This window comes from Marmota monax, unplaced genomic scaffold, assembly GCF_021218885.2.
Source record: "Marmota monax isolate L192 unplaced genomic scaffold, Marmota_monax_Labrador192_F-V1.1 WCK01_AAM20220418_F8-fsc00037, whole genome shotgun sequence".
NCBI lineage: Eukaryota > Metazoa > Chordata > Mammalia > Rodentia > Sciuridae > Marmota > Marmota monax.
The window spans coordinates 4,701,663-4,725,906 of record NW_026693245.1 but is presented as its reverse complement, the minus strand read 5'-3'; the positions used below and the strand labels follow the sequence as shown (position 1 = coordinate 4,725,906).

Genomic DNA, 24,244 nt, shown 5'->3' with positions numbered 1-24,244 from the left:
GAATAATGATTAGTTTCTTTTGAACATTGGACAATCAACTATACTTTGTGATCATTAAAATATATGTCTAAATATATGTGTGTATGATAACACATGTGTATATAAATATGTACACACATACATTCCAGAGAATATAACAATAGAAACTTCAGCACCAAATTATTTCTTTTACTGAAATATAATACATCACTATAGTAGATTTATAGTTAATTTTTTAAAAGTTAACACAAGGGCGGAGGCTGTAGCTCAGAGGCATAGCACTTGCCTAGCATGTGTAAGGCACTGGGTTTGATCCTTAGCACCACATAAAAATAAGCAAAGGCATTCTGTCCATCTACAACTACAAAAAAAAAAAAAAAAAAAAAAAAATTAAAAAGAAGGCTGTGACAGTTACTCTTAAAAAAATAAAGTTAACACAAAAAAATTTCAAGGACATGGGGGAAATTTTAATAGACACAGCTGGTTTTACATATCTCTGTCATAACACATTATTGCCAATCCTGGGTATTCAAGAGTATTCTGACTTGGTCTCTTATGATTTTTAGCAATTTCACTAAGACATCCCTATTCTTTACTTTTCAGGGCTTCCTATAATGCTTTCATCTGTTTAATCCCCTCAGAGACCTGTTTATGTTCTAACCTCTATAGTTCCAAATCACATAAACTTGCCAAGTGGTCCATTATTTGAAGTAATGAAGCTGCAATCTTATAATAAAATGATGACATTATCACATTATGGACATTCGTGTTCTTTTTTGTATGTTTTTGTGTGAAAGTAGCACTCCTTCCCAGACCCAAATGTGTAAGGCTCATTTCTTGTAATATCCTGTTACTATAAATTGGAAAGAGGTGATCAGGCAAAAATTAGGCATACTAGAAAACCTGCTGAAGATAGAAGTATACATCACATTCTTATGAAAATAAATTTCTTTTCATTTTTTTAATATAGCCAACTACAGAGATAATAAAGTTGTCATTAATTTATTAACACACCAACACTACGATAAGTAAACATGTCTTGAAATTTTAATTAGCAGTTCTATATTTTACTTACTTGGATTAGAAAGTTCAAGAAATATTCAAAAAGTAAGATGAAAATTACTTTATTTTTCAAAGAAATATTTCCATATTTATTTACTTTTTTTATAGTAGCAATCCTTTCTTGTTTATTCACATTTGAGAGTTCAAAATGTCAACACAAGATGGCACACGAAAAGAAAATTCTCAAGTAACACTAGGTGATCAAGATTAGATGTCTGCTCCCAGAAGGGGCATCCTGTTCGAGGATGAAAAACTGAATCATTTTTCCTTAGTGAAAACTGAATCATTTTTCCTTAGTGAAACTTAAGTACTTACACTGTGGACAGGCCTTCTCTTCCTTGAAACGATTATCCTCTGACCACACCAACCTTCATACCTCCACTGACATTATTTACACAGAAAGCACTAATCCTAATTCAAAACAGCACCATCACTAAATAACTATTACCAGGTAAGTGTAATGATGAGTTTTATTACAATACTTTCATACAAATTTATTTATGCCTACATGTAACCAAGTGTGTGTTATTATTTACTAATTCATTTTTTTAGTTTACCATATATCTACTAGAATGAATTTGTAAAGTATAATTTGCTATTAATGTATTATTATATTGTCTTGAAACAATTAATTCATATAATTTAGACAACAAAACCATGGCAAATCCCTCCACTGTCAACATAAACATAATATATTTTCATTATGTACCATTTAAAAGCACAGAGAATTTTATATGTGTCCCTAAAATATAATTTATTTTAAAAGGTTTCAGTTAGGTATGTTTAAAAATCATGTTTTTGAACTACAAGTTTCTGGGCATGATTATTTAGCTTCTGTTTCAGAATCTGAAATTATAAGTTCCACAAATTGGAGGGGAGAGAGGGTGTTAGTAGGATGCACTTTTTCATTCACTTTTTCAATTGAATCAGAGGAATTTAAATGCAGTAAAAAAAGGTTTCAAAATGTTTCTTGAGCCCTAATGAATATTTTAGAATCTAACTGTACTTTAGAAAAGTTGTATTGTCAAAGAATTTAAATTATCCTTTACTGAAGAGAAATGATGCAACTCTTACTAAAGAGAATTTAGCTATGTATTTATGACTAGAGATAAATATAGTATCAGGAATGGTTTTCAAACATTTCTGCTATCGTCTTTTTGTTCAAACAGTATTTTGTGTAAGTTCAATATATAAAACACATAGAAGTAGAACCTTGTCCACTTGAAGCACATGTGTTTATCTGTTTTTCTAACTGTAAAGTGAGAAGAAAAATAACATCTAGCTGCCTGAGTTGATAAGAGAACCAAGTGAGATAAGGTATGTATAAAATCTCCTTGAGGCATAAAGAGCTATTTAAGTGTTAATATAAGAAACTAGACAAGCCATCTCTGCAGCAGTTTTAACTCAATGCATACACAAAGATAAGTATTTCATAAAAGTATACTTTCTTTGAATTACATTTTGCAGCATTTTAATTTTTGTATCCACAGTTTTTCAAAACTCAATTTACTGCTACAATCTTTCTTACAAAAAAATCAATTTAAATATAAATTCCTGATTTAAAACTGGTGTTTATATAAAAGTTTAAGAACCACAAACCCATAAGCCTTGAACTCTCTGTATTTTTAGTACACTAGTCAACACTTTGAATTTTTTTTTTTTTTTTAAGTCAAGAAACACATTCAGTGTGGCGAAAGGTTTACTGTCTACTGAGAGAGAGAAAAACACCACAGGGACCAAGGCAGAGCCTCAGGAAGGCAAAGAGGCCTGAACAGAGTCCCTGTTTGTTTCATACAAAAAAGATACTGTTTGAGCATTAAAATCAATGTCTTCTCAAAATTCAGTTAGGTATGTTTAAAAATCATGTTTTTGAACTAAAAGTTTCCGGGCATGATTATTGAGCTGAAATTATAATCTGAAATTATAAGTTCCATAAATTGGAGGGGAGAGAGGGTGTTAGTAGGATGTACTTTTTCATTCACTGTTCAAAAGTGAGACCTAAATATAAGAAGATCTACCTACTTCATATTTAGAAGATAAAATGGGAATACTCTGGTTTATCCCCTGCTCAGTTTCTCACAGGTTTTCATGGGCATGCCTCAAACTGTGACCAAATGACTACTGAGTGTTATTAACTTCATTTAGAAAATAAAAGCCTTAGTTATTAAGAGCAGTCTAAAGGCCACAGCAAGGAAGATACACAAAAATAGACTGTCAGGTTTCTCAAGTGACTTTGTTTCAGCAGGATTTCCGTTCCTCAAGTAAGTGACAGACACACTCAAACATATTGAGAATAACTGGACTAGAATCTCATATATACCCTGACATTACCCACAGAGCCCCTTGACAATAACTGAAAGAGGCTTTTGGTGTGCTTCAACAATTGGCTGACCACTAAATGAACAAAACTTGAAGGGCCAAACAAGACCATAAATAATTTGGAAAAAAAGAAATTACACAAGAAATTACAACAAAATAAATCTTTAGGACAGCAGAGATCTGATTCGAAAGTAGCTCTATTATCATAGTCAAAATGTCAAGTTTTTGATAAAAAAAATAATGACAAATGCAAAGAAATAAGAAAGTAACATGTAGGAAAAAGGTAATTAAGAGAAAGGGTAGGGCTGGGGTCATAGCTCAGTGGTAGAGTGCTTGCTTCGCATGTGTGAGGCACTAGATTTGATTCTCACCAATACATATAAATAAGTAAAGGTCCACTGATAACTAAAATAAATATTTAAAAGAAGAGAGAGAAAAAGGGTAACAGAGAAAGCATAGATATTTAACTTACTATGCTAACACTTTATATTAGCTATTTATGAAAGGATCAAAGAGCTAAAGGCAACAAACAAACAAAAAAATTATTAATTAATTTAGAAAAAAAAAGGAAAGAAATATCCCCACAGAGTAGCAACACATAGAATTCACCAAAACACAACCACAAAGAAATTCTTGAACTAGAGAGCATAGTAACTAAAATGAAGAGAAAGAAAAAATTATGGAAAGACTTAAAAGCCAATCTAAGCAGGCAGAAAGAAGGATCATGTACTTGAAGGTAGGTCAGCTATTATAAATTAACAGCAATAAAAATTCATTAAGAAAAGTAAATAAACCCTAAAAGACCTAATGGACACTACCACATACAAAATTACAGATTTGGGAGTCCCAGAAGGCAAGAGGAGAGAAAAGATGCAGAAAGAATATCTGAAGATACATGGTGTTATTTAAAACAAACAAACAAACAAAAAAACCTCGAATTAATGAAAAATGCCAAGAAATCCAAGGAACTCAAAATATAGTGAAATATGCTAAAAACCAAAGACAAACAACAGATCCTAAAATCAGTGAGAGAAATAACTCAATACACATAAGGGATCCTCAATTTAACAAAATCATTTCTCACTAGAGATGGTGATCACCAGATGGAAGTAGGATGACAAATTCAAAGTGCTATAGAGAGGAGCACTTCAAATCTGCTCACAGTGCAGAGGACCTATCAACCAAGAATCTTATGTCCAGCACAATTAACATTCAAACAATTAAGGAGAAATTAAAATATCCTCAGATCAAAATGGAGAGTGCATCATTGGAAGACACTTCGCACGGGAAACAAACGGAGTTCTTTTGGAGGAAATGCAAAGAACCTGGAGAGTGCACAGAAAGAAATGAAAAGCAGGGGTAAAGGTAACCATACAGGTACATAGAAAAGACTGCACACAGTGTGTTTCTTACTTTTTAACATTTGGATTTTTCTTATCCAGATTAAAGGCAATAGCATAAAGCAATGATTATAGATGTTGATGAACACCCAATATAAAAGATGTAGTTTTTCTCTTTATCCATAGCAGTGTAAGGGAGGGGCACTGAAGCTATGTTGGAATAAAGTTTTTTATATATTATTAAAATCTCGGTGATAGTAATCCAAACTGGAATTTTAAAAATTAAAATGTCTATCCTAATCCTTAGGACGATTATTATTATGGAAATACATCAGAAATTACCTGACAGGAATTAAAATGATATACTAGAAAAATATCTGTTTAGTATACAAAAAAAGGGCAACAGTGAAGAGAAAGCAGAATAAAATGGATATAATTGACACAGAAAAGGAATAGCAAAATGGCAGAAGTCTTTCCTTATTAATAATATCTTTTAAATACAGAGATTAGATTAGCAAAATGCATAAAGGAACAGTATACAACGATTTGGTATCAACAAGAGACTTTTTAAATTTTTAAATTTTTTTTTTGTAGTTGTAGATGGATAGCATGTCTTTATTTTATTTGTTTATTTTTATGTGGTGCTAAGGATCAAACTCAGTGCCTTATATGTGCAAGGCAAGCACTCTGCCACTGAGGCACAGCCCCAACCCTCAAAAAGAGACTTTTGTTTCAAAGACAAAAATACATTTTTTTAAAAAAATCATGGATAAAGATATTCCATTTAATAATAATCATTGAAAAGTTTTGTCTTATATCAAACAAAACTCAGGGACAAAACTTATGAGAAAAGCAATGGAAACATAAAGAACATGTAACATTATAAATATCTGCTCCTAACAAAAGACTCCCTTCACCCCAAAATACATGAAAGAAATACTGAATGAACCCAAAATGGAAACAGACACCTCAACAATAATAATATGAAATTATCATATTCCTACTTTCAATAAAGACTGCAAAGGAAAAAAAATGAGATCAAAAGAAACCATAGAGAAAAAATTAAGAAAACAAGAGTCTGTTTTTTAAAAGATACATAAAATCAATAAGCTCCTAGCTTGAAAAACAAAGAGAGAACTCTGATTTAGATGTGAAGGTCCCCGAAAGAGCCTTGAGTTAACCAAGTGGTAGCAAGGGAAGTGCTTTGAGAGATGGTTGAACCTTTCAGAGGTGAGGCCTAGTAGGAGTCTTTAGGTCCTTGGGGTGTGCCCTTGAAGAAGACTCAGGAACCCAAACCACTGCTCTCTCTCTCTCTTGCTTCCTGGCAATGAGGTGACTAGTTTTGCTCCACCACATGCTATTGGCATGATGGGTTGCCCCAACCTAGGGCCAAACAAATCCTTGGGGCCAGCTGAGACATCCAAAGCTCAGCCAAAACAATCCTGTTCTTTTTATAGTTTGATTATTTCAGATAGTTTCTTATAGTGATGGATAGAAAGCTAACTAACACAGAAATGACAAATCTTCATCATCCAGAATCAAGCAAAGAATACCACAAAAACTCCACTGATATCAAGAAGATAATAAGAGGGCTGGGGTTGTAGCTCAGTGGTAGAGGCTTGCCTAACATGTGTGAAGCACTGGGTTTAATCATCAGTACCATATAAAAAAATAATAATAATTAATTAATTAAAGGTATTGTGTCCACCTACAACTAAAAATATTTTTTAAAAAAGAAGACAAATACTAGGGGAAGGGGAATAGGAAGGGCAGCAGAATAAAATAGACATTAATATTGCTGTATGTAAAAAAAAAAAAAAGAAGAAGACAAATACTAAAAACAACTCTACTCATATATTATGCTACCATATATTTAAAAGAATTAATACACATCTGACATATCTCAACCAGAAAAGAGACAAAAATATTACAGAAAAAAGTAAATAATGTAACAGTATACCAAATGAATACAGCTACAAACTGACTATAGCAGCATATAAAAATTATATCACATGACCAACTGGGATTCAACCCAGAAATAAAAATTCAATATATAGAAATAAAAACAGAAACAAACAAAAAGTCTCATACCATACATTAAGAAAAGCCAAACTCAACATGATCATGTCAAAAGACATGGGAAAAAATAATAACAACATTAAAAAAAAAAACTTTGATGATTAAAAAACATTCAACCAAATAGGACTAGAAGGGAATTTCTTAATCTGATAAAGTACATCTAAGAAAAATCCACAACAGGGAGAGATTAAAAACTTTCCCCCTGAATCACAAGGACTTTCTGCTCTTTCCACTTCTAATCAGTCTGGTATTGAAGGTTCCAGCCAGGACAACTGGATTAGCAGAAGTAATACAAAGAATCCTGATTGGAAAAGAAAAAGTTAAACTGTCTCTATTTTACAGATAAGATGATTATGTATAGAGAAACACTAAAGAATCCAAAAATAACTTACTGGAACTAATAAATTAAGGTTCAGCAAACTTGTAGAATGCCAACTTAACATGCCAAAGTCACTTGTATCTCTACATAGTAACAAAAAATAACACAAAAAGAAAATAATATACTTCTATTTACAGTAATATAAAAATAAGTAAATATAAAAATAAAAATATATAAATAATTTTAAGCTTATCCAAACAGTGCAATAGAATACTGAAATACTACAAAATAGCACTGAAAGAAATTCTGAATTACCTGAATAAATGGAAAGACATCCTGAGGTAATAGATTGGATAGCTTAATTTAAGACTGTGCCTTAATTCACTCAAACTTTTTATTAATAAAATATTTTAGATTGAGTAGCAAATATTTATTTATTGTGGTTTTGAATGCTGGAAAATCCAAAACCAAGGTGTGAGCAGATTCAGTGTCTGATGAGAGCCGACTTCCTGGTTCACCATAAGACCACTGACAGAGCTTGCTGTGTCCTCATATGGTATAGGGATATGGGCTCCATGTGCTTTCTTTTAGAAAAGGACTAATCCTATTTATGGAGGCTCCACTCTCATGACATAATCACCTCCCAAAGATCCCACCTCCTAATACAATATCACATGACTGCTAGGATTTCAATATACAAACTATGAGGGTACATAAACATTCAGTTTACAATCAAATTAATCTAGGAATCCAGTGCAAATCTATAAAAATTCTAACTGCCTTTACTAGCAGAAAAAGACGAGTTGACCACACAACTGGTAAGAAAATGCAAAGGACCCCAAACAGTCAAAACAATCCTATTAAAGGAGATCAAAAAGAATTCATACTTCTGGATTTCAATATTACTACAAAGCTACATTAATCAAGACAGAGTAGTACAGTCTTAGATATAAAGACCAGTGAAAACATAATTGAGAGTCCAGAAATAAACCAGTACATCTAAGTTCAAATATTTTCAACAAGGGTGCCAAGATCATTCAGTACAGAAGCAGTCTCTTCAACAAATAGGAAAAGAAACATTTGGTTATCTACCTGCAAGAATGAATCTGAACCCCAGCCTCACACCACATACTGAAAATTAACTCAAAAAGGATCAGTGAATTATACATAAAAACCTTATAATAAAATATTAACTGTAAATCCTGTGACTTTGAGCTGTGCAATGGTTCCTTAGACATACTATTAGAAACCCACATAACTAAAGAAAAACTGTGATACATTAGACACTCTCAAAATATAAAAATCTGTGTCAAAAGACACTAAAATGATACAGCTTATCCATTCCACAAAATGTTAAACAAGCCCAGGGTGGTAGTGCATATCTGTAATTCCAGCTACTAGGCGCACTGAGGAAGGAGGATCACAGGTTCAAGACCAGTCTGGGCAAGTTAGGAAGACCCTGTCTCAAAATAAAAATGGCTGGGGATACAGCCTACTGCTAGAGTGCTTGCCTACCATGTGCAAACCTGAGTTTGAGCTGAAGTAACCCCCCCCACACACACACACACACATTAATTACAATTTAACATGTCTCAGCAATTCCATCAACTGATGAATGAATAATCAAATATGGTATATCCATAATGGAATATTCTGCCATAAAAAGGAGTGAAGTGTACTGAGGCATGCTACAAGAATGAAAAGTGAAATCATGATACTAAGTGAAAGAAGCACAAGATGAAAGGTCACATATTGTATGACTACATTTATACCAAATATTGAGAAGTAACAAAAAGTAGATTAGTAGTTGCCATGGAATGAGGGTAGAGAATGACAGCCAATAGTTATGGTAAAGAAATGTCAAGGAATTGGTATTGATTGTTGCACAACATCATGAGTACATTTAAAACCACTTAATTGTATACTTCAGTGATTTAAATGTTATATGAAGTTTATCAGAAAAAACTGGAAAAAAAAATTTAAACTAAACAATTCTCCCCCAAAATGCACAGATGTACAGTGACCATTACTACCGTGTTCCCTTGATAATGTCCCAAATGTGTCAAGTTGGCAATTTTTGGAAATCTTTCTTTTGATTCTCCTACTGCTACTGTGTACCTCTCCTAACCAACATAGGGCATACAGTCTCCTCCTTAAAGTAAGCATCTTAAATTGTAGAATTTTTAATAATTACTGTCTAAGTATCCTTGTTATTTGACCTTATAAACAGTATTTATTAAGTCTACAATATCTAACACTTAACATCAGGATAGATATAAGTACAAATGGATAGACAGATAAAAGACACATAAGAAACATTTTCCCAATACCAAACTACTTGCTCTTTCACAGACTCCCTTCAGAAATAATACTAATCATTTTTGTAAATTATACCACTCAGTATGTTAACTAATTTGCTCAAGAAAATATTTAACATAAGGTACATTACTTATTTATTTTTACATTTCAATATTTTTCATTTATATTCTAAGCCAATACTGATACTCTACCAGCAAGAACTTACCCTAAGCATGGGGCCATTTTGAAACACATGTGGCTCATCACAAACCACACAGTACTCATTCAATACGGGGATCCGTTGTTCAGCAAACTCAATTGTCTGAATAAAACAACAGAAAGAAATAATTCAGCGGTGTTCATAAATGTTTTGAAAGCCCAGTAAGGACTAAAATATTTCCACAACAGATAGAGTCTTGACTCATACCTGCACTAGGAAGCCACGGTCTCGTATTGGAATGCATTTTGCACCATTTGGCTATAAAAAACAAAGTAAAAGAACCAAGTAATTTTTTAATTGGGAAAATGCATGAATTATAGCCTTTTACCTTTTAGCTTTCTTTTAATACAGAAGTGATCTTTAGAAGATCACATGAAATACTGTCATTGATTATGCAATCAAGATTTTATAAATTCTTTGTTCTATTATAATATCCTTTCTGCCATTACTACTGCAATCTTTACCTAAGCTAAATAGTAGCATTAATTTTGATATTCTACTAAAAATGACTGGGATGTTTGCATGATCAAAAATCCATTGCTGAGCCAGGATTGTGGCTCAGTGGTAGAGCGCTTGCCTAGCATACGTGAGGCACTGGTTTGATCCTTGGTACCACATTAAAACAAACAAACAAACAAAGGTATTAGGGCCATCTACAACTATAAAAAATATTAAACAAACAAAAAAAAAACCATTGCCTCAGGGGCTGGGGATATACCTCAGTCGGTGGAGTGCTTGCCTTGCATGTACAAGGCCATGGATTTAATCCCCAGCACCACACACACACACACACACACACACACACACACACACATAATTGTCTCTATTACTTTTCAGCAAAAGCTCATAGCTCCTAATTAGGACATTTCAATCTTATTTTATACTCAGATACAATTATTCCTCTAAGGAAATATTAAACAGCCTATTGAATGTGGCACATCACTAAACTATATACACAGCCATATAGAAGAACATTTGTACATTTCTTTCACAGAATATCTGAAATAATTTTTCTTGGAAAAAACTGCCATGGGAAATATTTAGCTATGTAATTATTCAACATCACTTTCTCCAGGTTGTCAAAACTTATCTTTGAATAGAAATGGGCTTTTAGGATGTTCACAGAAAATTATCAACATACACAAATTTATAACTTTACAGCATAATTTAGAGTTTGACTTTAGAACTAAGTCTACAGAAGAGTAACTTTCTGAAAATAGTATCTTATTTTTATCAACTTCCTTTATGGCTAGATGTATTCATATTATTGGTCATAGCTAAACATGCATCTCCCAACATATGTGTGAACATTATCTAGAAAAAGCAAACAAAAGTTTTTAACCGACTGTTTTGAGAAAGTAAATAATATAATCTAACTTTTTATCTGAAATGAGCTTTAATGGCCATAATTTATGAGGTAAATTTTGTTTAAAGCACCACCCAAAGAAATTAAATTATTACTGTAGTCATCTCCTGGCTCCAGGACCACCAGAAGAGTTTTAGTATAATGTGAACATTAAGATCATCTTCAAGAGAGGCTCTGGGATATATACTTGTCCATATTGCTTCTCACTATCAGTGGCATCCTTCATGTGCAAAAGTTCCCATCTTAACTGAAAGAAGATTATTCTTAATCTAGTTATAAGACAAATATGGTGTTCCACGTGGAAAAAGGCAGAGATCAAATAAACATACTTAATAAAACACTCAAATTATAGGCTTTCTTAAAAGGAAAAGTTTCAGGAATTCAACTGACTTCCTTTTAGTAGATTCACTAGTATGGCAGGAATTTGAAATGGACCTCAAATCAATAACTACATCGCTTTTTTTCAGATTTAAAACTAACTTTTCAGGTACCAGCTGTAAATGTCTGGTGCAAGAACAACATCCAAATAGAAAAGAAAATAACAAATTTTTAAAATAAAATCCACCATTCTCAGTTCTTCCCTCCACCAGATGTTATGGAGGAAAAAATCCACTGCCCCTTACATAACAGTTAAGAACTAAAGATGAAAATATTTACGCACAGCAGGCTGGGAAGATGAAGATGAAGATGGTGTTAAGATACCAATAAGCCCTGAGGTAAGAGAGAGCCTCCTGCCCTCTGCATTAGGTTCCTTGAAAAGCTCAGTTTTGGATGACTTGGGGACGCTGGAGTAAGACTTGCTGAGCAATTTGTGGTTTTTCAGTCCATACAGCTCTTCCATTCGGAGATTGCTGGAGTAAGACCTACTTAACAGTTTGTGGGGCTTCAAGTTGGTGTTGTGCTCACATCGTGGGTCTCCAGAACAAGATCGAGTCAATAATTTATGGGACTTTAGAGTGAGGCAGTCCTCTTGCTTCACAGCTGCAGTGCAGGGACGGTTCAAGAGTTTGTGCGATTTAACTGTTGTCATCGCCTGCTCAGCCCTGGGGTCGCTGGACAGGGAGCGACCAAAGGTCCTCTGGGACTTTGCAGCACACACGTCCTCAGCCTTGACTGTGCTGGAACAAGTCCTCCGTAGTAGTTTGTGTGTTTTGGAGATTCCATCTTGCTCAGATTTCAGTTTGGATTTGCTTTTGCCACAACCAGGGGGAGGATAACTTGGCGACCTTTGAAATGAAACAACAATTAATACAGGTAAACTCATGGGTTCAAGGGACCATGGAGAGAGAAATCTTGCCATGCTCAAACTGCACCCCACTGTTGTGCATAGTTACCACCTCATTTAAGTATAGCCTACCCATTTAAAAATCACATAAAGATAACTGTGGGTGATCACATTTTTCCTGAAAAGCTAAAGAAGATCCTACAACTTTTCTCCTTCCTACCTACTCCAAAGTCCAATAGGGAAAATTTGGATAAGGAGTTATGTGATTAGGAAACAAAAAATTTAAGTTTAATCAACATGAAATTAAACTCTAAACACATATGTGAATATCTAAGCATTCTATGAAACAGGTGTAACGTAGACATTTCTTTGAACTCATAAAGAAAATAAACAGATGCCAAGATCATAAAAAAGAATGCTTTAAACTGAATAACAACTGACTATCACAAGCTCATTATCTAACAAGGCAACAAAGATGCCTATTACCAACCTGCGCAAGGTAGAAAATAAATGCAGGGGAGACTTCACTTTCTTCTCTGATAGCTTTTTATTGTGTAGGCAATTGGACTTTTCTTTGCTCTGTTTCCACTGCTGTGTAACAAATGTCTGCATGATTCTGTCAATTAAAAGATAATTCTGTCATCACAATTCTGAGATACTTTAAATTCATATTCTATAGTTATTGAGAAGACGATGATCAAAGGAAAAGCATTCTGTAATCAATAGGTGCTAATCATATAAGATTTCTCATATATATGAAAGAATTATATAGCAAATTACCAGGATGATACTGTGACTATACCATAATAATTGACAATAATTACTCATTATTAAAACAATTAAATTATATTATTGCTATGATTTAACAATCCAAATGACTGATTGGCTGATGGAAGAATTAAAAAAAAAATGGGAACAGTCTTCAGGATCAGCAATTTTAGCTTAAGTGAAAAAAAAATCTGATTAAGTAAAGCCAATTTCTTTTACTTAATTTCCTTCTTTAATTTTCTTCAAGGAAATGAAAGAACACATGGAATTATTCTGGGTCCTCAAGTAGAATAAGTGGTGAGAAAAAGAGTAAAACTGCAAGGAATGATAACTTAATGGCAAATTCGCAGAAAATTTGCCTTTAGAGTTCAAGAAAAAGGGGAAATTTTATTCTACACTTCAAGTTTTTTCCACCCAAAATTTTAGCAGGACTTAAGTGTAATAGCATCATTAGGATCATTTCTCCCTGTAAAGAACAAAAACTCTCCAGCGACAATAGCCTTTGTACCAAGCAGATGTAGATTCTTTTCCTCCTATAAAATAATCCCTGTCCTTATGCACCATTCCGTAAGAATGCCAGGAAGTACTTCCTAACAAAACTAAACAGGATAAAATGGCTTAAATTTTCTTATTTTCATGTTACTTTAGCATGATGAAGGGCGACTCTAAGACCTAAAATCAGAATTCTTTTTTTTTTTTAATTTGATGCACGTCGGGAATTCAAATTCCTAGTTTTTCTGGGATGCAACAGAAATGAACTGTTTGTTAGAAGTTACTTAACAACAGTGGTAACAAGAAGTATATCTACAAACCCTTTTGGCATAATGACCACCTTCTCACATAGAGAACCACTAAAAGATCTTAGTATCCACACCTGAGTCTGGGTTTACTAATGTGCTGGCACCAAGAATTTCTACAGTTGCCACGTGCTTATGATAAAAGAGAAAAACCATTTCAAGGTAAAGCATACATTTGAATCAGGTGACAAGCAATGTTATTGAAGCCAGAATTAGACAGGCAGTCAGTGTAGATAGGTAAATTGAATCAGGACAGGTCTAGGAGGACAATTTTGAGTGAGTCTGGGAAGTTGGAGACTGTCCCCTGCTCCAACCTGCTGCCAAGGTAACCTGTCCCAAAAATTTCCCTTCCCTACAGGGAGCCATAAGGTTGTTAATGTGTCCTTGTCTACTCCATCCTGCCCTTCCCCCTTCAGCCCACCTATTTCTCACCTTTTGGCCACCCCACCATGCAGTTCCTGGTCCTAGTCACATATACAGAAAGAAGAAAGAGGAGGGGGAAAAAAAGAGAACAAAGAAAGCCTAGGACATATAAAAAGGGCAGAACACCTACCTGGCTTCTGGGGATAACATGTTACCAGCTGTGGCCCCCTTCTCCCTCATGGGAGAAGTCTGTGTTACCCCTTTTTAAATAAACCCTGCTTCATATGCTTGCCTCGGTGTGCTTCTCTAATGTTCAAACTTCAACATGTGGAGAAGCAGGACTGGTCACCGGTAAACAGCGGTAACTTTATGACCAGCTTTGGGAACATGGGTCCCAGGAAAAAAGTCAGTACACTTGGGCAACATCATGCTGAAGTCAAAAAATCTGTGTTTAAGAGCAGTCAGTACTATTCTCATGAGAGGTGAATTTCAACAAAGCAATATCCATCATATTGAATTAACAGCATGAATTTATATGTTGAGTATGTAGCTTTGATTGGCATTTAAGTTGAAAACCCAGTTAAGGAAACTTAAACTTGTGTCAGACTAAACATGATTTATAATATCAAATTTTCAACCTAAAATCAATCTTTAAAAAATAAAGCAAATTTATCAAATAATCATTTCAATGGGAACATTAATAAAACCTAGTACCTATTCTACCAGGTTGTTAAAAGTTGTATTATGGGGGCTGGGGATGTGGCTCAAGTGGTAACGCACTCGCCTGGCATGCACGGGGCGCTGGGTTCGCTCCTCAGCACCACATAAAAATAAAATAAAGATGTTGTGTCAACTGAAAAATAAATATTAAAAAATTCTCTCTCTCTCAAAAAAAAAAGTTGTATTATATCCACAACTTCTTTTTCTGAGCCCATCTGATGTACTCAGAAGTTATGAAGGGGAGAAAGTCATTTATTCCTGGACCTCTGGGCTTTTATAATTCTTATTTTTGGTCACCTCCATTTTACTTTTAACAAAAAAAATAAAGTTCTTTTGTATTAGAAAAGCACATTAGAGAAAAGCAGGTAAAATAGAATAGCATAAAAAGGAAGGGAATTTGATGAGGAGAAAAATCACAGAAAGAAAAAAAAAAACTGTGCCAAAATGTGTGGCACCTCCCCATGTGGGGCAGGTTCCATGCACGCTCCAAGACATGTGGAACATAGACTCAATAGCAGAAAACAAAATCCAACTGATCCAATAAAACCAATGGGACTGGAAAATCATACCTAATCCTAGAATAGAAAACTGAGAATGTCTCCTGTGAGTCCTTATAAGAGAATACTGCATAATATAATGTGCTAAACATACATTGTAAATTGACTTTAGTTTCAGAGATGCAGACTTCTAAACATTAAGGATTTGCTATCTAATTCTATACTTGTACATATTTGAACTCAGCAATGGGGATTTACAAGAGTTTCCCCCAGGCCCATTTAAATGTGGTCTATACAGACAAAGGAAAACTATTCTGTCTTTTAAAAAATATAATAACATCATGTCAATTGCAACATCTTGCATAAAACTGGAGATCATTATATGAAGTGAAATAAGACAGGCATAGAAAGACAAGTACTATGTGATGTCACGAACAGGTAGAGTCTAAAACTCTTGATCTCAGAGATTCTGAGAGCAGATGGTGGTTAGCAGAGGCTAGGAGAGTTGGAAAGTAGGGATGGGTAGGGTTGGTCAACAGCTCTAAGTTAGAATTAAGTAAGAATAAGAAGTTCTAGTGTGCAACTGTGCAACAGGGTAACTACAAACAACATTTGTGTACTATATATTTCAAAAAGTCTACAAGAGGGGCTGGAGTTATGGCTCAGTGGTAGAATGCTTGCCTAGCATATGTGAGATCCTGGGCTCAATCCTCAGCACTGTATATAAATAAACAAATAAGTAAGTCCATTGACAACTAAATATATATATATATAAAAAAAAATCTACATGAAAAAATTTTGAATGTTTTGCCATTAAGACATAACTGTTTCAGAGAGATATATTTAAATATTATATAATGTATACATATATCAAAATATCACACACTCTATTAATATGTATAATTTTCATGTTTACACATGTTAATAAAGGTAATTAAAAATCATTCTAGAAAAATGCAAATGCATTGTGAATTATTTAGATTTAGCCATCATAATGTGTACCTTTACTTCATATTGTAAATAAATAGTGTTACCTGTCAACTTTTTAAAAATTGAAAGTTAATAAATACAATAAAAATGCCCTCAGTTCAACAGGGGTATTTCACATCCTCTTAAGAAAGGCTGGCTCATCAAGACTGTCTGAGGAAGAAGCCACATTTCCCCCTGTGGAAGTTCAACAAAGGGGAGCACATGGACAGCATCATTATTACCTTCAGGGGAAACCATAGCAAGCAAAATCATAAACTGACAGGCCCCCAGGCCTCTGCCTCAGCTCATACCAATAATCACTCCACTTTAGGAAGAACTGAAGACCACTATGGTTCTGCTCAAAGACATAACTCTTTCTGTTGCCCTTGTTTTGGGCTGTATCAGAGTTGGGTTTTTGTTGTTGTTGTTGTTTTAAGAGTTTTAATTTTAAAGTTAGACATAAAAATCAGAAAACAAAACGAAATTGGTGTTAAACAATGAAAAAATTATCATTAAGCCTCAATGAGATTTTATGAAGTCAAACACAAGAGCTTCACTCATCTTTTCCTGGTGCTCAAAACCTACTCCCATTTATTTCTACTTTAGATCTGTGTCAAAATCTTAGTGACTATATAAATGGAAGGGTATGTGTACTAATAAGAACATATTCAAGAATGTCTATGCAAATTAACTACATGCATATTATATTATTGAATAAACAAATTAATTTATAATATATAAACTGTCACTGTACTAGTCAAGATTCAACTGGGAAATAAAGAGCTTAGTTTCAGAAGGAATGGTTCACAGCTGTAGGTAAGGGAGAGGATTAGGAAAGGATTAGTACAGTATCCCAGGGCCAGAGACTGCTTTTCTATTACTCCTCCAAGTCCCAAGAAGATGGCAGTGAAAACAACCAACAGACCTGGTAAGGACAGTCAGGCAAATGCTGCATCCTGGAGCCAAACAGGAAGCTGCTGTTGAAAGACTAGGCAGCTCAAGGTGACTGCCTGGGGAAGAAACCAGGGCAGTAAACATTCCCACCTTAGGCTCCTTGCTCCCTTTGTTGGTGAGGTTAAAGACACCACCAGACTCTGTGTCTACATGGGCCAGCCTTCCTGGTTATAAACTGCGGGATACTGGAAGAAACATAGTGGATCCGGGCTGGCAAACAGATAGGCCTGGACCGACTGACAGAGAGCTCTGCTAACAAAACTATGGAAGCAGCACTTAGCATCAGGATGATTTCCTTTCCTAAGGTAATCACTTCAAACAGATCTTACTGAGTAAGACGCTGAAAATGAACAACATGAGAATTCTCTTGAATAGAAATTCCTTTTTATTATTCTTTTGCAGACTTACTTTTTTAGTTGATGTCCCAATCCAAATCGCTCTTTTGTGGAAATCTGAAAGACATCAACAGTGGGCACTAGAAAGAAAAAAAAAAAAATTACAATCAAGTACTGAATTAAAACTCAATCATCAGCCAGGATATGCATGCATATACATGAAGTTAAAAATAGTATGCATGCAGTTCTATATATTGCTATTTACATTATGTATATGTGTGCATATATATGTGTGTGTGTACATGCACATGAGATCATTTTGGACCATTATTAATATAAATGTACATGGATGTAAATCATGTGCAACTATGGAAAATAATCTCTAAAACAATAGCTTAAGTAGAAACATAGAAAAGTTAGTGTACAAATTCGTAAGTGGAAGACAGACATCGTTTGCATAGACATACAATATACTTTTAGAAAAAAACAATAAGAGGCCAAAGCATGAGACTTATTTTTTACTATATAGCATCTCATATGATTCATATTTTTACCATATATTTATATATTTCTTTATAAATAGCTATTTCTTGAAATTAGCAACTCCACTCAAAAAAAGTTCTCAACGACTTTTATTCACTGGTTTTGAGTATTTATCAGGTGCCCATTGTATCAGTAACAATAGATGAAAGAATAAAAGAGTGTTCATGTATCCTGCCCTGGGAAAGCCTGCAATGCAGTGGGAGGAGACAGACAAAAAATGCATTAAGAAAACAGACACAACTGGAGATCTGCAGAGACAGAAATGGACAAGTTGCATTTTAGGAGATGGAGGCAGAGGACTATGGATAGAGATTTATAGGATCTCTTAATCAAAGGGCAAAAGAAGTAGAAAAATGGCTCAAGAATTTACTGCAGAGACAAGAGCTATGGTGGCTTGGATCAGTGGAGAGGATGAACACTTTGGATTCATACTTTCTAGGACAGATTTCACTGTGGAACAAATTTCAAGAGGTGATAAATTTGGTTATTTGATCTTCAACATTTTAAGTTTGAGATGCTTTTTACACTCAAGTGGAAACAAAGGCAACTGGACAGTAAAGACCAGCATTTAGGCACTCCGGTGAATGAAATATACTTAAAAAAAAAAAAAAACAAAAACCTCAAAATAGCCAGAGTATAAAGGTAATTAAAGACATGATGCTAGAGGAGAAGCTACTCATTGAATTTAGATGGAGGAGCAACCTCTGCATCCAGGAGCATGCAGAGGCTGCATGAGGAAAAAAAAAGCTGCAGAGGAAGGGACATTAGAATAGAAAACTCCAGAGTGCTGCTGCTCTGAACACAAATTCACAAAAGCCTGTCAAGGACGGGGTGAGCAACCATTAACAAATGCTACTCAATTACAACAAAGACTTAAAACTGGTGATGGGGCCATTTAGCAATACTGAAGTCTCTGGATACAGTGACAAGAGCAGCATTTGTAAAATGGTGGTAACAAAAAAATGTCGTCTGGTTGGAGTTGAGGGAAGAAAAAAGACATGGAAATGAAGTTACCTAACAGAGACAACTAATGATGAAACTATAACAGCCAAGAGAAACAGCAGTAGGGTACCAACTGAAGAAGGATTTCAGTGCAAGTGGGTTCTGTTTTAAGGTGAAATAAATTTGTTTGACAGTAGGAATCTTCTAGGTGAAAAAAGATATGAGTAGCACAGGAAACAAAATGAGAACTGCTGGAATGGTGCCTTGGGTAGGTATAAGGGGATGGAAGCCAGTACACAAACAAAAGGATGACATGAAATGGGTGCTCCAACAGTGCCAATCACTGTAAGGGTTGGGACAGGGATTGAAAAAAAAAAAAATATTCACACAGAAATCAAAATGGCATCTGCAAAATGCCTCGCTCCCTGTGTTGGCCAGTACTCTGCGATGCAAACACAGCATTAATCAGAGAAAATGTTGTCTCAGTATTACCAAGCCATCAGTTTCTTTCCTAAGAATAGTCTAAATCTTATACAAGGAGTGGTGAATAAAGTAGACATCATTCCAAACCACTGCTCCAAATGCAGGGTTATTGAAATTCAAAACTCTAATCCAATTGAAAACTCACAAAATATGACCACATTGTACTCTCCCTATAAATTTTAAGAAGACACAATCTTTTCACAGAAAGAAAAAGTGACTGAGAAAAGAAGGAAGGGAAACTAACTTGAAAAAGGTAGGAAACTCCAAAACATGCTAGAAGCACCCAAACTGTCACTGGAGAAAATTGTTTGAGATAGAAAAGGCATAATAACAGACACAAGTATTTTATCCAGAATACATTAATTATTCCAACAAATTAGTAATATAGACAATAAAATTTAATCATAATAGGCATGACAGACTAGAAAATAAGTATCATTATTTGGTCAAAATGGTAAAATTTTCTGGGACATATATTACTCAGTTAGCAAGAATAAAATATTATGCCAGGTGTGGTGGCCCATGCCTATAATCCCAGCAGCTTGGGAGGCCGAGGCAGGAGGATGAGGGTTCAAAGCCAACCTCAGCAAAAGCAAGGCTCTAAGCACCTCAGTGAGACCTTGTCTGGGAGTATGGCTCAGTGATTGAGTGCCTGAGTTCAATCCCTGGTACCCTTCCCCCCAAAATTTGAAGATCAAGTGATAAAACGCATATTGCTAGTAAAATTAATGCAATTAACTATAATTAACTACATCAGAGAAAGACACAGAATGTAAAAGAAAAATGGACACTATCTTTGTTTCTGTATACTTAAAAAGATAATTTTAACAATCTTTTTTTAAAATTAAGAGTTACCTAAAAACCAGTAATGATAACTGGGAAATACACTGGACTAAAAAAGTCTGGTTAGGAAAACAAGTACTAGGGAACAAACTTTGAAAATGAATGACCTAAGCAGTCCCTTCCTAAACATACAGGACAGTACTAATATATAGAAACAACAACAAACATTTCTGGGAGAATAAAACTTTGAAACTTTAGAAATGTTTATTCTTCCCAAATTTTTTACCTCAAATACAATCAAATTCTCCACAGGGTTCATTTAGGTGGCAACGAAATAAAAACTTGACAGAATGTATTGAAAATAAATTTTCACATTTAAAAAAAAAAAAAGTTAAAGTTAAAGCAGGCTTATCCTTTAGACCTGAAACTGGACTTACACATCAGCAATTCTGAAATATACACACATACATTTATAGATATGATTTTTATGATACAATATATAACAAATCATGTCTTTGCTTAAAGTATATTTCCCTATAAATAATAAAAAAAGATTTATTTCAAAGTGGAAAAAGACATGCATTTCTCCAATTCTCATCTTTCTTCGTCTTTCACATATATTGTCTTATTAGCCTTAACCATGTACTACAGTTCAAATCGATGCTATTCATACACACATTTCCAAAATGCAGGAATAAGTGATTTTCAAAAACAACTGTTAAAAACTATGATAAAACCTAACTATTTCTCCTGGAGTAATAAATTATATGTTCCTTTTCAGTAACATTATCTGTAAATGTACTCCTATATTACGCATTACTGCCCATTTTTAATCATGCCTTTTCCCTCAAATTATCAACAAGTAAAAAAAAAATAACCTTTTAAGGTATTTACTAGTGAGATGGATGTAAGTAAATACTGACGAACAAGCTCCAATTTAGTGCATAAAAAAAAAAGTGGAGAAAACCACCAAAAAAGACCAGAAATTTGGAATAATTCCATTCCATGCATGAAACTGCCAACAAATTTCACTACAAAGAGAGCAGATGGAACCAATCTTCAGGGACATTAAATGGCTAGTCCTAAACTCCCTACTCCATAGAAGAGGAAGTTAATGGCAAACAACCACCAACATATCTCAAAATTAAGAGGGCTAATGAACCACGACACCGAACATGCTCCAAGGAGCTGGAGGATGGCTGTCTAGGGAGCAAAGAGCAGGCCTGACAGGGCTTCCTTCAACAGATATTGACCCCTGTCCTGTCAACTGATCAAATGTCTTAAAACTGCTCACAGAAGAAACCAATAAAGGGATGTGAGGAATTCAAGGAGAACAAAGAGGGAAAGTTCAGCAAGAGTACAAACTAAGGTAAAGTCCCAGCTTCAACTATCCTGTGCATAACAATGAAGCACAAATTACACATCAAAGTTTATCTAGCTTCCAGGCCAAGTAGATAGCCACTGTACTCCCACTAGGGTTCACACCAAAAAGGTGGGGAGAAGAAAGAGAACTCTCAAGCCCATACCTCTTCTTCCAAGGATGAGTGATTACAGATATTTTACGGAAAAAATGAGCCGCCGTTAGCAGCAAGATGTGCAGGGCTGGAGGATAGGTGCACAGGGCTGCAAAGAGGTGTCTTAGGGAGCCAGGGCACAAGTGTTCCCTGTCCACCCCCACTAGCTGTCAGATCTCAGAAGTACTGAATCTAATGTAGACTAAGAGTAGAATTCTTTCAATTTCCTCTTTTTTTAATTTTTTACTGTAGAGAACATTTATTTATTTATTTATTATTTATACATTTATTTATTTTTTACAGTAGAGAACATTTTGACTATTATATATACATGGAGTATAACTTATTCTAATTAGGATCCCATTCTTGTGATTGTACATGAAGGGGAGTTTCACTGGTTGTATATTCATATATGAACACAGGAAAGTTCAATTTCTTCTTGTTAACGGAAAAAAAGCCATACACAAAACACATTAATTTCTGAAAAAAGTGTACCTTCAACTGGAAAACAAATTACCATTCTATATGAATAATATGCTAAATCTTAGACAATTATTGATTAATGTTCAAAAGATTTAAAATGATTAAATAAAATAAAATGAAAGCAATTAATGATAAAAAGGTATAATGTGGAATGAGCAGAAACTGACCAAATTAAAAACAATGGGAACATTAAGTTCAAGACTGAATCATGCGGCTGGAGTCATGGCTCAGTGGTGGAACGCTTGCCTAGCATGTATGAGGCCCTGGGTTCGATCCTCAGCCCCGCATATAAATACATCAAATAAGGGTTCATCTACAATTTTAAAAATAGTTTAAAAGAAGAAGAAAAAAACATTAAAAAAAAAGACTGAATCATGTAAAAAAATTACTTGGTGAAGTAAAAAATAGACTGCAAGAAAACTTATGAAGTACTCAGACAAAAAGGATGAAGAAATGATAAACAACATGGAAGTCCAAGATATTAGAACCAATCTACATTGTAAGGAGTATCTGCCATAGACATGCTGGGACATGCTGGGACTCAGTAAGTTGGTGGCCATAAGAAACAGCAGCCATTGAACTGCTTGCAATTGATAAAGAGGTGTAAGGGGCACTAGCCATAGACATGCTTAGCAATGACTGGTTACAATCAGTAGGGAGCACAGCACAATGGACATGAACAAAGAAAATCACCTCACTGGACATAACCAATGAACACTGACTTTCACTAGGTGTAACCAATCACCACCATACAACACCAACTTGGAATTGTATTTAAATTGCTTGTCCTGCCACATTGAAGAGTTTTCTCCAAGGACATCAGTGAGACTGGCTGCCCTGCTGTCTGTTCCTAACTGACTCCACTATTCCCTGACATCCAGCCATTGGCTGGAGAGAAACACCAGAGAAGGACAATGTCTGCTCTTTGGCTAAGAAAAGTCATGCGGCATCAGAGGTTTTGGGGGGGCTCCTGTTTGCCTTAGAATTGTTTATCTGTTTATAGTGTTCATTAGTATGCATTGAATGCTAGTTGAGGTGCTCCCACACACCCAACACTTTTTGCATTAATTGTTTATATTTGATGATTGTGTGATCAAATATAGGCTTGCATTTAAAGACAATCCGCCTCTGAGTAATTATTAATAGCACTACTCGCAACATACATATGTTAGGACTAGCAAATAATAGTCCAAATACACATGAAAACATGAACCATAGAAGTTTCTAAAGCATTTTTCCCCTTTTTGGGAGGAACCACAAATTATACTTGGTAAAGTTCATCTCACAAAACAAAAATGTCAGGCATGAAAAAACAAACTCTCAGGTTTCCTTAATTTACAAATTGCTCAATATATAAGTAAATCAGGAGATAAAAAAAAGGATGGATATTTTGTGATACTAAAAAAGTAGTGTTAAAACAATTAAATATGAATTCAAGTGATTGCTAAAATGCTTGTAGAACTATGGAAGTGTAAAAAAAACCTTTAAAGTGATATTGTGAAGTAAAACCTCTAAAATTCAAGATTATGTAAATAAAATAAAAGTGACATTTTCATCGTACACAGATGGGATTTTCGTGAGTAGAGATTGACTGGATTTCATTTATAATTCTAAATGGAAGATAAAAAGTTGAGACAAGAAAACTTTTTTTAAAATAGCAATTCTTTTAAAAATTATTTTATTTATTTATTTTTATGCAGTGCTAAGGATTGAACCCGGTGTTTCACACATGCTAGACAATTGCTCTGCCACTGAGCTACAGCCCTAGACCCCAACATGAAAGATTTTAACCACCATGAAAGTAAAATGGGCACATCGTAAATCACTAAAGTGCCACATGGCGAAAAATATGTAGAAACATCCAAAATCCAAATACCAGCGAGGCA

At 34.5% G+C, this 24,244-nt stretch overlaps 1 protein-coding gene across 2 annotated transcripts in view; it reads right to left on the bottom strand.

Annotated features, from left to right (window-relative positions):
- Parp8 (poly(ADP-ribose) polymerase family member 8) overlaps positions 1–24,244 on the bottom strand; it is a 182,359-nt gene that overhangs the window by 29,328 nt on the left and 128,787 nt on the right. The window contains exons 11-15 of one of the 2 annotated variants that reach the window (XM_046456280.2): positions 17,684–17,750; positions 12,698–12,823; positions 11,644–12,208; positions 9,824–9,874; positions 9,623–9,718 (exon numbers count right to left, since the gene is read on the bottom strand). In XM_046456280.2, coding sequence (XP_046312236.1) covers positions 9,623–9,718; positions 9,824–9,874; positions 11,644–12,208; positions 12,698–12,823; positions 17,684–17,750 — 905 coding nt within the window. The remainder of the gene's footprint in view (positions 1–9,622; positions 9,719–9,823; positions 9,875–11,643; positions 12,209–12,697; positions 12,824–17,683; positions 17,751–24,244) is intronic. The other variant, XM_046456281.2, reaches the window with a different exon arrangement.